General features: G+C 44.3%; 1 protein-coding gene across 3 annotated transcripts in view; it reads right to left on the bottom strand.

The window, feature by feature from the left end:
• arid1ab (AT rich interactive domain 1Ab (SWI-like)) overlaps positions 1-16,442 on the bottom strand; it is a 216,245-nt gene that overhangs the window by 149,109 nt on the left and 50,694 nt on the right. For all 3 annotated transcript variants that reach the window (XM_038797821.1, XM_038797836.1, XM_038797831.1), the window contains exons 2-3: positions 15,357-15,563; positions 936-1,049 (exon numbers count right to left, since the gene is read on the bottom strand). In XM_038797821.1, the coding sequence (XP_038653749.1) occupies positions 936-1,049; positions 15,357-15,563 (321 nt within the window). The remainder of the gene's footprint in view (positions 1-935; positions 1,050-15,356; positions 15,564-16,442) is intronic.

The raw sequence follows: 16,442 nt of genomic DNA, 5'->3' as shown, positions 1-16,442 counted from the left end.
TTAACGGCTATTTTCACGGCTAGTCAGAAAACCTATGGCTTGTCTTATGGTTGTGTTTGCAAATAAAAGCTGATTACGATTTTCAGCTGCATGGTTGAGCGAGGGACAGTGGCGCTGTTATAATTGGCCTCTATGTGTGTTAAAAAGCCAGGACTCCAGATATGGATACCACCTCAAAAGCACACAGGGATGAACAGCAGGAGCAGGCAGGAATGGGTTTGGCTGGGGTCTCTCAACAAACAATAATCAACACTGCACCAGCGAGAACCAGAGTCTCATTAATTGTGGAAATGTATTCCGTCAGCCTTCAAACTGTTCAAACTTTTTCAGTACCAGCTGTGTAAAGCTACAGATTGTATATCTTATGCTATCCGAAACATGGTCCTTGACTGCTTGTTTCGTCCACTCAGCATGTCCCAACAGATAGTGGAAGAGCATGTCAATAAGTTACAACCACTACCAATCCAAACGGCTGCAATTTAAATAAAAAAATGACAGAAATGCGAGTTTGAGGGCGGCACGGTGGCACAGTGGTTAGCACTGCTGCCTACAGCGCTGAGGACCCGGGTCGCTGTGTGGCTGTGTGTGTGTGTGTGTGTGTGTGTGTGTGTGTGTGTGTGTGTGTGTGTGTGTGTGTGTGTGGAGTTTGCACATTCTTCCTGTGCCTGCGTGGGTTTCACCCCCACAACCCAAAGATGTGCAAGTTAGGTGGATTGGCCACGCTAAATTGCCCTTAATTGGGAAAAAAATAATTGGGTACTCTAAAAAAAAAGATTTTAATGTAAGTTTCAGCCCAAATAAGTGTCCAGCTCCTGTACATCACAGTGTAGCAGCAAGGGTGAAAATGGATGTTGAAGGCATCACAGTAACAATGCTTTCTGAAAAATTGGTTGACAGAAAGTCACTTTTCTTTTAAGGCCTAGTATAAAATATACCTGTTGTACTGGGAACCGTTGCTGTTGAGGGTAGGAAGGCTGCTGCTGGTTGTAATATGGTGTCTGGCCTTGCTGACAGTAACTGGCTGCACCCTGCTGGTTGTAAGGAGGCATCTGTGCAGGGGGAAAGAACACACTTTAAAAATGTGACCTCCAAAGTACATCAAATATTCCTCAAGTTCACTCACAGAAAGGGAATGGGAAGTGAGGTCCAAAACGCTACGGAAGAAAAATATAACTGGATTTAACTTCAAGAAGCAAAAAGGCAACACATTATTCCAATCCTGCTATCGCTAAACAGCATCGCAACCATTTTCAGAGTTACAGGCATCATGTGGCAAAGCATTGCTCCCAGCTGGGCACAGAGGAGTGTCACTGGAAAGTATGCAGCTGCAAGCAGCACGTAGTGTAGGGAACATGCAGTGGAGCCGATCAGGATTCACTTTCAATGCCGGAAACTGCTCGATACACATCCAATGTTACAAAGCGCCACTCATTAGGCACAACAGGGCACTCGTGACTTTCAATAAAGAACTGCTAATTTTCGGATACTGTAGGCTTTTCTGTTGCAAAATCAGTCTGTGGAAACTGAACAATCAGACAGATAGCAGGCCAAGAGTCTCTTATGGTTGCACTTGTCATTTTCCCATTTTTCCCTTTGAATATTTGCCTCAGTTGTTGTTGCATTTACCCAGGAACTTTTCAGATACACTTTCCATTTACAGAATTTGTGCTAACAACCTTGATAGTTTATATTTACAGCATAATATCAATAAACACCCTCCAGTACCTCCAAGCAGAAAGGGGGAGTACGGGAAGAGGGAGTGAGAGAGAAAGAAGGAGGGAGCACTCTCTGCCAGAGAAAAATCAATTTTAAAAATCAGAGTGATGTCACAGGACAACAGGGAGGTGATTGTTTGGTGAGTATTAAGGCATTTTCTTTCTAAACTGAGGCAGTAGTTTAAACTAGGGCCAATAAACTATCCAACACTATTAAATGTATAGCCTTAAGCGGTTAAACTAATTAATAAAACTACCAATTAATAAAGACCATCAGTTAAATAAATAAAGGCTAGTCTAAAATATTTCATGATGTGGAGATGCCGGCTTTGGACTGGGGTGAGCACAGTAAGAAGTCTTACAATGCCAGGTTAAAGTCCAACAGGTTTGATTCAAACACGAGCTTTTGGAGCGCGGCTCCTTCCTCAGGTGAATACCTCGCCATTCACCTGAGGAAGGAGCCGCGCTCCGAAAGCTCGTGTTTGAATCAAACCTGTTGGACTTTAACCTGGTGTTGTAAGACTTCTTACTAAAATATTTCAGGAGGTAGCAGTGTGTCTGTACTGCAGAATGAGTGGAAGATGATGTTGTCCTGAGCAAAACCAGTTGCAGATGTCTCCAACTCGAATCAGTTCAGCCATCATTTTTTAAGAAATGTTTTTATTGGTTTTACAATTATTTACAGTGAAATTTTTTTATGGATAACACACAATAGAAAACAAAGAAGAAATGGGAATCTACAAAATGGGTACATAAATGGAAATATTGAGAGACAAACCTTTGTACATTCGTGCAAAATGAACCTATGTACAGGAACGGGGGCCCCGTTTCTGAGCCCCCGGGAATTGATTGCCACAACCTTATTTACGCCTATCGTCCTTGCGTGCTTCGGGTTTGCTGCACCCCCCCCCCCCCCCCCCCCCCCCATCTCTCTCTCTACATTGTCCAGTTCCGTCCACCCTCCCTCCTTGCTTAATGGTTGCAGGACACAAACAGGCCTTGGAACAGGCTGGTGAATAACCCCCACACATTCCCCAAGTGGCCAATTTTATTTTTTTCTAATTTGAAAAACTCTGCTCTATCGGACAGCCAGTCTGTGGCCTTGGATGGTGCTGCTGCTCGCCAGCCGAGCAGGAGTCTTCGGTGGGCAATCAGGGAGACGGAGACTAGGGTGCCTGCCCCTCTCCCCACAATCAGCTTTGGCTGCTCCAAAATCCCGAAGCCTGCCACTAGCCGTCATTGCTCCACCCTCACAAGCTTGAACATCACTTCGAACACGTGGGCGTGGTTGGCCGGGCCTCCCTGGCACCATTCACACTTGTCCTTCACCTTCGGGAAGAACCCGCTCATTTGTGTTGTCAGGTGTGGCCTGTACACCACCTTTAGTTGAGTAATGCACAGCCCAGCACACGAGGTGGAGTTTGCCCTGTGCAGTGCTTCAATCCAGAGTCCTCCCACAATCTCCACGCCAAAGTCCTCCCACTTCTCGTCCGGTGGTGACCGTACCTCTTCTAGTAGCAGTCCGTACATGTCCGCACAGTTCCCGTCCCCTATTACGCCTGCAGTCAGACGTCTGTCCAGGTAGGGAGTGTAGTGGTCGGTGGGAGAATGTTGCAGTTTCGTTTCGGAGTAAGTTCCATATTTGTACGCATCATAGCTCGGCGAGGAGGGCTTTGTCCAGCCTTCAGGAGGGCGAGTGTGGGGGGGTCTCAGCCAGTCTCCAACTCACATCCATTAGTGTGGAGCATGGTCGGAGATGACCATTGCGGAGTATTCTGCCCCTACCACCCTGGGAGCACTGATTTTCCCACTACAAAAAAATCAATCCAGGTGTAGAAATTGTGGACCTGGGTGAAGGAGAACTCCTTCCTCGGGTGTGTGAACCCTGTCTAGGTCTGGGATTTCTGCCATGGTCTTTTTGATAAAGTCTGTGTCGTCTTTCTTGATGTCAGGTCAATACTTCTCCCCCATGTGTCTCTTGGAGGAAGACTATGTCAGCCCTCAGGGTTTTCAGGTGGGCGAGACACTAGATCTTTTCACCTGGCCATTAAGTCCCTTGATGTTCCAGGTGACTATCCTGATGGGGGTTTTGGACCCAACCCCCCCCCCCCAAACCACCTTCCTGCGGGGTCAGCCATACTCACCATGTAGACATACCCCTGCACTCCAGGGTTTCCCTTTTGTTTAGTGGCCCTCCAAGATGGCCATTGACTCCCGGCATGGTGAAATTGTGTACTCTATTTTTGTACGTCACCCAAAGTCTTGCTGGGTACAGCATCCCAAAGCATACGTGCTCCTGAATAAAGCTGCCTTGGGCTCCATTGAACTCTGTCTGGCCCTTGGCCAGGTCAGCCCCAGTGTCTTGATAAATACAAATTATATGCCCTTCCCACTTGCAGGACTGTGTGTTCCTTGCCCAGTTCAAGATTCATTCCTTGTCCTGGAATCGGTGGAGCTTGGCAATAATCGCCCATGGAAGGCAAAAAAGTTTGAAATTAAATTATCAACGAGCACAAAACAGTAAAATTAATTGCAGGCTCATCAATAAAAAAATGGGAATAGAATCATTGGTGGATAGGCAGGATAATGCCAGTTAATAATGAAGAGATGGCAGAAATATTAACTAATTATTTTGTTTCAATATTTACCAGTGAGGGGGACCACGTGATGCGGGCGCAGGAATAGCAGCTTTTCCACGGCTCTGCCGCCACTCACTTTATAATCAGTCGTTTATCTTGTTTTCCCAGCACATGCTCGCCTAATCCGTAAACTAATAATTGGTAGTGTCCCTGGAAGACTTTTTGGGTAAGTACTGGAGAGAAATTGACAGAAAACACAAAGAAATTCAGCGACAAAAGGGTGCAGTTTAATTAGACGGGGGTGGAGCCGCCTTTTTAATATAGCGACTTGATCCTCAAATGGTCAGTCCCTTGTCCAGGTGCTCACTGAGGCGCTGAATATGATAACTGCAAACATTATCATAGAGTCATACATCAGAGGCTCAAGTTTGTTAACGGAGAATTCGAGTGCTCATGAGAGGCCAAGCTGCAGAATACGAATAAGAGGCTTGATGAAATGGAGGAAAGAATCCTGAACAAAAATGTTGCTTGCTCAGCTGAAGCTCGTATTCAATCCTTGGAAAACCACCTTTGTAGCATGTCAAAAATCCTGGAAGATTTGGAGAACCGAGGCAGGAGAAAGAATATCCGGGTCATCGGTCTGCCAGAAGGATGGGAAGGCAAGGCTCCATTCTTTGAGAACTAGTTACCACATTTTCTCAAGTTGGATGTGAAGGCTGGATGTTTAAGCTGGATGTTTAAGTTAGAAAGGGTGCATCGTATCCTGTCTTCAGGGCTAAAAGACATCAACGTCCCAGGCCTATAATCATTCGCTGCCACATTTTTAAAGATCGCAGTGTGTCCCGGAGACAGCGAGGTGAGTGGGACCTGGCTCCATGAGGGAGCAAGCATTCCCTGTCCTAGACTTTTCGGCAGCGACTCAGCTGAATCGTCAAGGCTTCGACTAAGTTCAAATACAACCCAGGTAACTGGAAAAAATTATGCCATGCGTTATCCTGCAACCCGGAAAGTGATATCTGACTACTCAGTCAAGCCATTTGATGATCCGACTAGTGCCTTGTCCTTCATTAAGTCCACAAAGGGCAGGGAGTTGGACTGATATTCTGCAGCTCGGAAAATTTGAAATCCGGACTGTCTCCCTGCCATAGTGTTATTTGCCGGATTTCATTGTCATATATCCTTCGTAATGGGAGGTGTTAACATTTGAGCTCTGTAACTAATGTATTTTTCTTGACCTCAAATGTTCCCAGGATTTTTATTATTTATTATTCAAGGTAGCTGTGTCGCGTGATAATTATCCATCGTCTTTTCTTATCATAGCCTCTCTTTAATCATGTCAAACCCGAGTGGCGCCATTGCCGGGAGGTGGATGGAGAATGCAGGTCTTCGTGAATGGATTCATAGTGTGGGAGGCACATTTAGCTTGTTGGCTTTTTTCTTCTCCTCCTCGTTGAGGAGGTTATCTACTGGCGGCAGTGACAGTATGGCTGCAGGGTCATCACCTTTGTTGTGGAATCTCCCCTTCTCATGTCACTCCTTCAACTTTGTGGGAGAACTGCAAGGCCTATGCTAGTGGGTTGGTTATTTTCTCATACAAATTTAGAGTACACAATTCATTTTTTCCAATTAAGAGGAAATTTAGCATGGCCAATCCACCTAACCTGCACATATTTGGGTTGTGGGAACGAATGTGCAAACTCCACATGGACAGTGACCCAGAGCCGGGATCGAAACTGGGACCCCGGCGCCGTGAGGCAGCAGTGCTAACCACTGCGCCACCGTGTTGCCCAAGGTTATTGGTTATTTCTTACACAACTAACAAGGCAGAGAATGCCAGAGCGCCAACATCAGTTGGAGGTTTGCTTGGCTGAGGTAAATTAGTACAGGAGGGCTCCTGTCAAGCAATTGCTGAAAAGGGTCAACATAGCTAGCGTGGCTCCTGATTCTTTACAGATCGAGAAATCCAAGGTTCACAAAGCAAAAACTATGAGTTCGGGAATAAGCCACATAAATATTGTCCTTTTTGACTAATGGACAGATTTAGGGCTCACTCTCCATGCGGAATTAGAATGAGGGGGGTATTAATAAAAACTGAAGAGGTCAACAGTGCATTTGGGGATTTCTATGCTGATTTATATAAATCTGGTGATGTGGTGGCATGCAACTCTTTGGAGGATCAGCACTTTCCCCTTGTGCTCCTATCTCTAAAAATAAAGTAGCTGTGGCCTGTAAGGAGTTTCTGCTTGGTACGGCACTGGGGTTTTGGGGGCAGCTTAAGGATCTATTAATGGAGCCATTGTTGTGTACCGTCACTCCTTTAAGGCAGGTCTGCTGCCACGGACGCTTCAAGAGGCAAACGTCTCCCTGATTTTGAAGAAGGGCAAGGACCCAGAGGAATGTGCCTCCTATACGCCAATCTCGCTTATGAATGTTTATTTCAAATTGCTGTCTGAAGTATTGGCAAAGCAGTTAAAGGGAGATTTATCAATGATTGTCCAGGAGGATTAGAAGGGTAGGTTTTCCAGTAACGTTAACCGGTGATGATCCAGGCTTACCAGAAGTGGGCACTAGATGGGCTGGTGATCTCCTTAGACGCAAAGAAAGCCTTCAATTGGGTGGAGTGGAATTATCTGGTGTACACAGAGATTTGGGTTGGATGAGGAATTTATTAAATGGGTTCAGAGGCTGTACCATAGACCATTGGCGTCAGTATTCAGGATTAGTTTTAGGTCCGACAACTTTGGATTGCAGACAGGGGTGTCCCCTGTCCCCCTTGCTGATTCCATTGGCCACAGAGCCGCTGGTGGAGGCTATTAGGCAAGACCCCTTGATATCAGGGCAAGGTTGTGAGGAGAGGCAGCATAAGATTATGCTTTATGTGGATGATTTGCTTGTTTGTGTTGAAGTTGGTTGTGTCAGATCCCACTATGATTGGTGTGCTGGACAGGTTCCTTTTCTGGTTAAAAGGTCAGAGGTGGGGCGATATGGTGGCCCAGTGGTTAGCACTGCTGTCTCACGGCGCTCAAGGCCCGGGTTTGATCCTGGCCCCGGGTCATGTCCGTGTGGAGTTTGCACATTCTCCCCGTGTCTCCATGGGTCTCACCCCCACAACCCAAAGATGTGCAGGGTAGGTGGACTGGCCACATTAAATTGTCCCTTAATTGGAAAAAAAAATAATTGGGGTTCAGAGGCTATGCCAGGGTGAGGGGCCAACCCACCACCACCAAATTTAAAATTTCCTTTTAGGTGATCCCGTTGGGATTTAAGTGCCTGGCTGTTACAATTACCCCCTTCTTTTAGGCAGTTGAATGGGGCTAACCTTCCTCAGTTGATTGCTTCCATTAGGGTGGTATTTGATCCATTGGTCTGCCCTGCCAATCTCATGGCTGAGTAGGATTGGCTTGATTAAAATGAATGTGTTGCCTAGATTGCTATGCCCTTGCAGATGTTGCCAATCTTGTCAGCTAGAGTCTTAAAGAAGATTAATGGAATGATCAATTTGTTTATTTGGAATAAGAATAAACCTTGTTTAAATTTCGCCAAGCTGCAGGTCCCAGGTTCAAATGTGGGTTTAGGTGTCCCGAATTAGGCTATATCAATTGGCCTTGCCCATTAGATTCATATGGGATAGGGTTAGGAAGGACGTTGCCTCCATTTGACTCAATATTGAAGCAGATTAGTTGGTTTACCCTTTGCAGGTCTTGTTACTTTCTGGGGACAATAAGGCAGGTTCCATTAGATACAAAAATCTTATTGTTAACACTCTTAGAGCGTGGAGAGTGGTCCGCCAACTAGAAGGGAGGTCTAAACTGACTTCCGCTCTTTCTTCCATCCAGGGCAGCCAGCTTTCCCACCAGGTCTTGTGGACCATGGATTTGATACTTGGCGCGATAGAGGCATTTGTAGGCTGGGAGATATGTTCTATAATGCCTCCTGGTCATCCTTTGAGCAGCTATGCCAGCGATATGACGTCCCATCTCATTTTTGAGTATCTGCAACCATGACACTTTATCCTGAATAACGCAATGCTGCATCTTAACTCCTATATTTCCCCAGTGGAAAAAAATCCTGTTTGCTGTGGAGCCTAGACGTGATTATCAAGTTCAATGATACCTTATGTTCTCGATCCGGTGTTAGTACATTGGGCACCTTGCAGTCTTGGGGAAAAGACTTGTCAATTAATATAGAGGAGACATGGGGTAGTACATGGGATTATGCCAATCAAAATTTGGTTTACAATAGAATGAAGTTCAAGATACTGCACCGCTCACATATCGCGCCTAGTCGGAGAGGCAGGTTTGATCCCGCTACATCCCTGATGTGCCTGGTAGCCAAGGGTGATTATATACACTGCACATGGACCTGTGTTAAGATTCAATCCTATTCATCTGGTGTAGTTAGGGAGTTTGAGAGGATATGTTAGAGCTTAATTCTTTGTTCCTAATTCTGGATCTTCTATTCTGGGACAATTACTGGCGTTAATGAAAACAGGCTGGACAACATCCTAACTTTTGCAACTTGTAAAAATATCTTCTGCTCCTGGATCAGCAACATATATCCTTCAATTCAAAACTGGCACAAATTAGTCATGGAACGTATCCCTATAGAATTCTTGATGTCTGTGATCCATTCCGTAAAACGTGGGACCCCCATTTCACATAGGATCCACCTTTCTAACCTACTCCTGTTGGATTTCCTTTGAGCGATATTGTAAGTCTTGTTCTTGCAATACATAAAGGCCTGGGATGATATCCGATCTTATTTATAAGGCTATTTCCTTTTCCTTCCCCTAATTGCTGTATTTTCTGATTGATCCGGTCTGGAGACACTACCTCCAAAATCAACCTGTCATGTTTGTTTGCATATTTGCAGTAATTCACTGTATCTGTTCTGCATTTTTTCTTTATTATTTTGTTAAAAAAAAAATTTTTTAACCTAATAAAAAAATATATATTTTCAAATATTTACCAGTGAAATAGAAACGGTAGACATATCACTGTGAGATAAGCAATAAGTGCTGAATAAATTAAACAAACTCAAGAGAATAAAGCCCCTGTTCGGGATGAATTAAATTCATACACGTTAACAGAATCTAGGGAAGAGACAGCAGAGGCATTTTTACTAAATATATAATCGTTTGTTACAAAAAGATGTTGTACAAGAGGACTGGCAGACAACTAATAAATTCCTACATTTAAGGGGGACAGAACATGTCCAGGGAATTATGTACTAGTCAGCTTATCAGTATTAGAAAAAATATGGCATCTCTCTTGAGGGAATGGAAGAACATCTAGAACAGAGAAATATAATAAAGAATAATCAACAAGGGTTTCAAATGGTAACGTTTTGCTTGACCAACCTTTCAGATTTTTAAAAAAAGGTAACAAAGGGGGTAGACAATGGCACTAAATGTATTTACCTGGATTTTTTAAAGGCCTTTCATAAGGGCAGAGTATGTAGAGTCAGGGGATGAGTGGCTGAACTTGTCCGCTCACTGAACAACAACTTCTTCAACATGTCTCATTTCCTCCAAACCAGAGGTGTGGCCATGGGTACCTGCACAGGTCCCAGCTTTGTCAGTCTCTCCTTATATAGGGTATGTGGAACATTCCTTGTTCCAGTCTTAACCCGGCCCACCCCACAACTCTTATCGGTACATCGAGGACTGTTTCGGTGCTGCTTCATTTTCCTGTCTGGACCTGGAAAAATATATTAATTTCGCTTCCAATTTCCACCCTTCTATCACCTTCACATGGTCCATCTCTGACACTTCCCTTCCTTGACCTTTCTATTTCAATTTCTGGGGATAGACTGTCCACTAATATCCATTGCAAACCCACCGACTCCCACAGCTACACTCAACTACAAGACTCCATCCCATTCTCCCAGTTCCTTTGTCTCCATAGCATCTGTTCCGATTACGTCACTTTCCAAAACGGTGCTGCTGACATGTCTTCATTCTTCCTTAATCGGGGTTTCCCACCCACTGTGATCGACAGGGACCTCAGCCATGTCCGACGCACCTTCGCACTCACCCCTCTCCTCCTCCCAGTACCAGGATAGAGTCCCCTTTGTCCTCACTTTTCACCCCACCAACCTCCGCATTCAAAGAATCATCCTCCGTTAGTTCAGTCAACTCCAGCATGATTCGACCACCAAACACAGCTTCCCCACACTCCCCGTCAGCATTTCGCAAGGACTGTTCCCTCCGAGACACCCTGGTCCACTCCTCCATCACCCCCAACACCTCACTTTCTTCCCACGGCACCTTCCCAAGTAATCGCAGAAAGTGTAGCTCCTGCTCCTTTACCTCCTTCCCGCTCACCATCTCAGGCCCGAAACACTCCTTTCAAGTGAGTCAGCCCTTCACATGCACCTCCTTAAATCTGGTCTATTGCATTTTCTGCTCCAAATGCGGTCTACTCTACATTGGAGAGACTAAACGCCGACTGGGTAACCACTTCACAGAATACCTCCAGTTCGTCCGCAAGCTGGATCCAGACCTTCCTGTCACTTGCCATTCCAACGCACCCTCCTGCTCTCACGTCGACATGTCCATCCATGGCCTGCTGCAATGTTCCAGTGAAGCACAGTGCAAACTGGGGCAACAGCATCTCATCTGCAGATTAGGCCTTCCGGACTTAACATTGAGTTCAACAACTTTAGACTGTGAACTCTCTCCTCCACCCTATCTTTATTTTGATTCATTTATTTTCATTTCTTCCATCGATCTATTTTTCCCTCACCAATGTCCCCCTCCCCCATCCCACTTGGGCCAACTGTTCCTAGTTGTCCTTTGACACACTGCTCACCTTTTTTCTGCCACTCACACATTCTAACCTCTTTATGTGCCACAAGCAGCACACTTCGTAGCTTTAATCACCTTTATTTACATTCCTTTGGTCTCGTCTTCGACATCGTTGTCAATCTCCACCTATCACTGACACACTATCCATCTCTTTCCCCCCCCCCCCCCCCCCCCCAAAAATAACACCACCGCCACAGTATAAATCTGACCCCATTTATAGTTCTCTCTAGCTTTAGGGCAGCACGATAGCATAGTGGTTAGCACAATTGCTTCGCAGCTCCATGGTCCCAGGTTCGATTCCCGGCTTGGGTCACTGTCTGTGCGGAGTCCGCACGTTCTCCCAGCGTGTGCGTGGGTTTCCTCCAGGTGCTCTGGTTTCCTGCCACAGTCCAAAGATGTGCAGGTTAGGTGGATTGGCCATGCTACATTGCCCTTAGTGTCCAAAATTGCCCTTAGTGTTGGGTGGGGTTACTGGGTTATGGGGATAGGGCAGAGGTGTGGGCTTGGATAGGGTGCTCTTTCCAAGAGCCGGTGTAGACTCGATGGGCCTCCTTTTGCACTGTAAATTCTATATACTATGATTGACAAAGTCATCCAGACTCAAAACATTAGCTCCCGTCTCACTCCACAGATGCTGTCAGACCTGATGAGATTGTCCAGAAACACAGGAAGATAATGGGGAGGGAATCACCAAGGCAATGGGATCCAAAACACCATCCCTCAAAAGAATAACATTCAGTGTTTTCTGAAAGGATATCTGAAGCATGTTGAACAAAGATGAACCTCAAAAGGGGCACACTTGTAATTGCCAAGCACCACACTGACAACCAGCTCTCGATATAGTTGCCAATAATAGATATAAACCCAGTGTCTTCCAGCTATAGTCTACCAACACCAGATTTATATTTTACACACATCTTCAAGTCTCAAAGGATTCACCACATGGGTGGTTCAGGACTGAATGAAATCCAAACATGTTCAATGCAACCATAGAAGTTTACAGTATAGCAGGAGGCCATCATGATTATGTTGATTCTCTTCTTGTGCAAACCAAAACACATCCTAGTACCCTGTAAGCTCCCACCAGGACCCTGTACTTTCATCGGCATCAAATATTTATACACTTCATATTAAAAAATGAAATGGCCTCTGCCTCAAACACTCTGTGGCAAAGCGTTTCACACTCCTTAAAATAAAGTGCCCCTAATCTCAAGTTTAGTGATCGCCACAGATTTCCATATTAACTTAATTGAAACTACTATTAAATCTCTTTTGCATCTCAAATCTTTCTTCCTATTATTTCCCAACTGTGGGATCATCCTGGTGAATCTACGCGGTTTACTATCACTGCTTTCTACAACATGTATTCCTTTACACACATTCAAGACCTCCATTCAGAAATCCCAGAATGTTGCTTGCATTTGATGGCTTTAACTATTTATTTTTGAGCAATATGTATTGGAGGCCTTTCTCATCCTCCACACTCTACAATATACTTATTTAGTGCTTGCGGTTGGTATTTAGTCTTCTCAATGTGTGACTGAAGGAAATTGAAGTCCACCCAATAATGTAGAACAGCCAAGCAGCCTCACAGCATAGAGGTATTGGAAGATCAGTGGAGATCGGCCTGATTTTAGTGCAAGACAAAATACCAAAATCTACCGGCCGAGTTGCGCCTGAATGGGGGCATAGCCTGTAGAGGCTGGGGTATCACGCTTCCGGAATCTACCAGCTCGCCATGCTTCACAAGATCCCATTAGATCACAATCTGAATCCTGACCATTATTGTCAGGTTAGTATTTGGCAAGCTGCATATTAACTGTCTCACTCTAAAATGCATTTTGCCTGATCAATCGAGGTCCTAGGATCTAACCCCTTTGCCTTGGAGACCTCAGGCGAGTGCAGGAAGGATGTTCCCAATGATCGGGAGACTAGAACCAGGGGTCATAGTCTGAGACAACTGGATAGACCATTCAGGACGGAGATGAGGAGAAATTTATACACCAGAGAGTGGCGAGCATGTGGAATTCTCTACCACAGAAAGCAGCTGAAGCCAAAATATTGTATGTTTTCAAGAAGGAGTTAGATATTGGAGTCCAAAGATGCACTTATTAAGTGGATTGGCCAAGCTAAATAGCACCTCAGAGTGGGGCTGCAGGAAATGGGCCTCGGTAGGGTGATCTTTCGATGGGCCGGTGCAGACTTTTATGAAAACCAGAACTGTTCACCGTACTCAGTGTTGTTGTCCAACCAAGGTTCTAATCAAGTTGAACATAACCTCTCTGCTTTTCAATTCCATCCTGCTAGAAATGAATCCAAGTACTTAATAAAATCTTATTACTCTGCATCACTTCCTTTCCTAAAGCTTCCTTATTTTTATATTCCAATTATTTACCCATTTTAAAAACTGACTGGATTCTGCTCCCAAAACTCTTTCTAGTAGAATTTTGAAACAAAAACAAAACTCAGCAATTAGGCAGCATGTGAGGAGAGAACAAAGTTAATGTTTCAGATCAATGATCAACCTTCAATATAGTTTGTTGATGACAGATCATTGACGTGAAATGTTAACTTTAAAAAAGAGATTTCCCTTTTCCCCTAGATCTCTTCCTTTTTCTTGGTTTTCTCTGAACTTGTGTTTTGATTGCTGATCCCTAGATGTTCCCCTTGACCTCCATTATCAACTTTTCCCATTTCATGTTCAAGGAATTGGGGCTTGATCAAATCAAATTGCAACAGAGTCCCATGTCGAGTGCGTTTAGCTGAGTGTTTCCCTATGCTCACAACGCCAAGAAACACCCCGCCATTTAACGTAACTCTGTTGCAGTCCGGGTCCTCAGCGGAAAATATCCCACCGAGGCCTCGTTTAGTTCAGTTTCCTGCACTGACCCTAACCCTGGGTTTGGGTTAGGGTTCACCAGCACCAGCCACCTTTCACATTTTCCACTTACTGTCCTATATAGTCATGCAGGGCATATAGATAGGGACAGATTAGGGCATCAACTATATCATATCAGCTTTTGAACGTGGATTTTGTAACACAAACAAAACTATTGTTCCAAGATGGTCAACAGCCACGACTCATTTTACAGTTCTGGTTTTCAGGTCATTGCCTAGATACAGTAACTAAGAAAGTGCAGGCTACTCATTGATCTTTAATCTAATGCAATTTGGGGACTTTTTCTGTCTCCCTTTCTTTTACCTACTTACAAATACAATGATGACAACCATTTTATCAGTGCTTTTGAAATGATCCAGAGACAGCAAGCTTCCACAGAATACATCCTCAATTCCCGTCAGCCCAGAAAAACACTCCACTCCAAAAGAATAAGGGACCAAATATCAGCAAATAGCAATTGAGAAGTGGACAATAATACAGAACATAAACTAGATCGAAAATTGAGTTAAACCTCTTCCATAACGAATCACAGCGGCCCAAGATCCACGAATGCAACAATGAAGTGTAACTAAGGGTTGAGGAAAACAGTAAAACTCAGTTATGGGCGCAAATTCTCTGAAATGTAATTTCAATTCACATTGGGAAGCGAACAGCTACAAAGTGTAAGTAAGGACAGATCAATTGAATTCTTCAACCCAACTTCTCCTTGTGCCCACCCAAACTTTTTTATGTAAATCAGCACAAATCATGGCACCATCATTAGCAACAATAGAAATCTTGGTGGAGAAACTGTGTGGGAAAATTAAATAAGAATCAGGACAGTCCGTGACCAGGTCCACCTGCTCAAAAATCTTGTGAGAAGAGATGACAATGCCATCACCACCTATCCTTTGCTCACAAACTTTTTCACAGCTTGGTTTCAATTAGTATCAATGCATGGAGTTCTACATCCAGCAAGATGCGACCCAGCTGATCTGCCTAGCACTCCCCTTCCCTCCTCCCCTTTATGTTGATAAAGAGGCACGGGTATCTGTTCTCCCAGCACAAAGTTTAGTGCTTGTACCGTTTGTTTTTGTCGTGTCTCCCCCCATGAAACAGAAACAGGTATTAGGACATAGCTAAATGAAAAAGCCATGGCCAATTGGACTTTGCTATAGGATTTGAAGATACATGGCCTGACATAACTACTAAAGGCATACTGAGAATGTCTTGATTATAGAAAAAGAAACCACCTTTATAAATATTACAAGTAGTGCAAGCACATCAACACAATTTAAACAAAGTCCAGTTTGACAAGTGACGCACAAATGATGCCAATATACACCGATGATTGTGGCACTGCAGTAATTTCTCACCTGTTGTGGGTACTGTAGCCCGCCCCCCATGGTGCCTTGGGCCCGGCCCTGCACACCCACGGGATAGCGCTGAGGCGCTGGAGGTCCATACGGTTGTCCTGGGTAAGGTCCGCTCTGTTGCGGTGGTGCTTGCTGTGCATATGGATTATTGCTGCCGCCATACAGCTGAGGTCTCTTCATCCCCATCTGGTCCATAGGGCTGGTTGGCTGATAAAGGAAATTGACCAGTGATTAGTTACTGGTGAAAATATAATCCCAACAGCCAAATTGTTCACACAATTCAGACAGATGTATTATTTTTCCAAAATACCGCCATGTAGATAAAGGAAAGAGAAAACGAACCAACATATTTACAAGCCTGGAAAAAAATTGAACCACAAATGGGACCTTTTTCCCTCTTCTACAATATGTACTTTCTCTCTGTTGAATGTAATACATGTTATCAGCAAGGACGTATATTAACATTACAAGACTAGCCAGTAAAGGTGTCCCATGGTTTTCACTCACTCACTCTTAAAGCAACCACTGTTTAAAATAGTGACTGACATTCATTACTGCCATTGGGCCTGCCTTATCGAAATTATACTCAAAGTGACCATCACAAGACAAGCCAGCACCTTATAACAACAGTCACTTATTATTAAGGAAGCAGTGACATTCTCTGAACTCTCTCTAAACTTTGAATAAGAAACCAACAATATAACAAAAAGGAATAATTGATATTAATGCAGAGAATGTAGGAATGTAATGAATTGTTGCGTAGCATCATGTACAATTCTTATCAAGTATTGTACACATCACAAGAGTATAAGAGCAGGCCCAGTCTGCTGCAAGTCAACCGGGCAGGACTCAGGCTATGCTCCAGCGACACAGTACAACCACCATCAGCTCGTGTGACTGGAACATCTTAAGCAGGAGCTGATACAAAGGGCGAGATACCTGAAAGTTTGTGAACATAGCCACTGTAGAAAGAGCAACGCCTCTACTAACATCAATGTTTAGCACCCAATCCAATCACTGAAAATGTCCACAATCAGGAAGTCGAGGAAGTGTTCTATAAAAGTTGATCTCAATTAAGCAATAAAA

This window comes from Scyliorhinus canicula, chromosome 1, assembly GCF_902713615.1.
Source record: "Scyliorhinus canicula chromosome 1, sScyCan1.1, whole genome shotgun sequence".
NCBI lineage: Eukaryota > Metazoa > Chordata > Chondrichthyes > Carcharhiniformes > Scyliorhinidae > Scyliorhinus > Scyliorhinus canicula.
The sequence above is the reverse complement of the archived record's forward strand: the minus strand, read 5'-3'. Positions and strand labels throughout refer to the sequence as shown.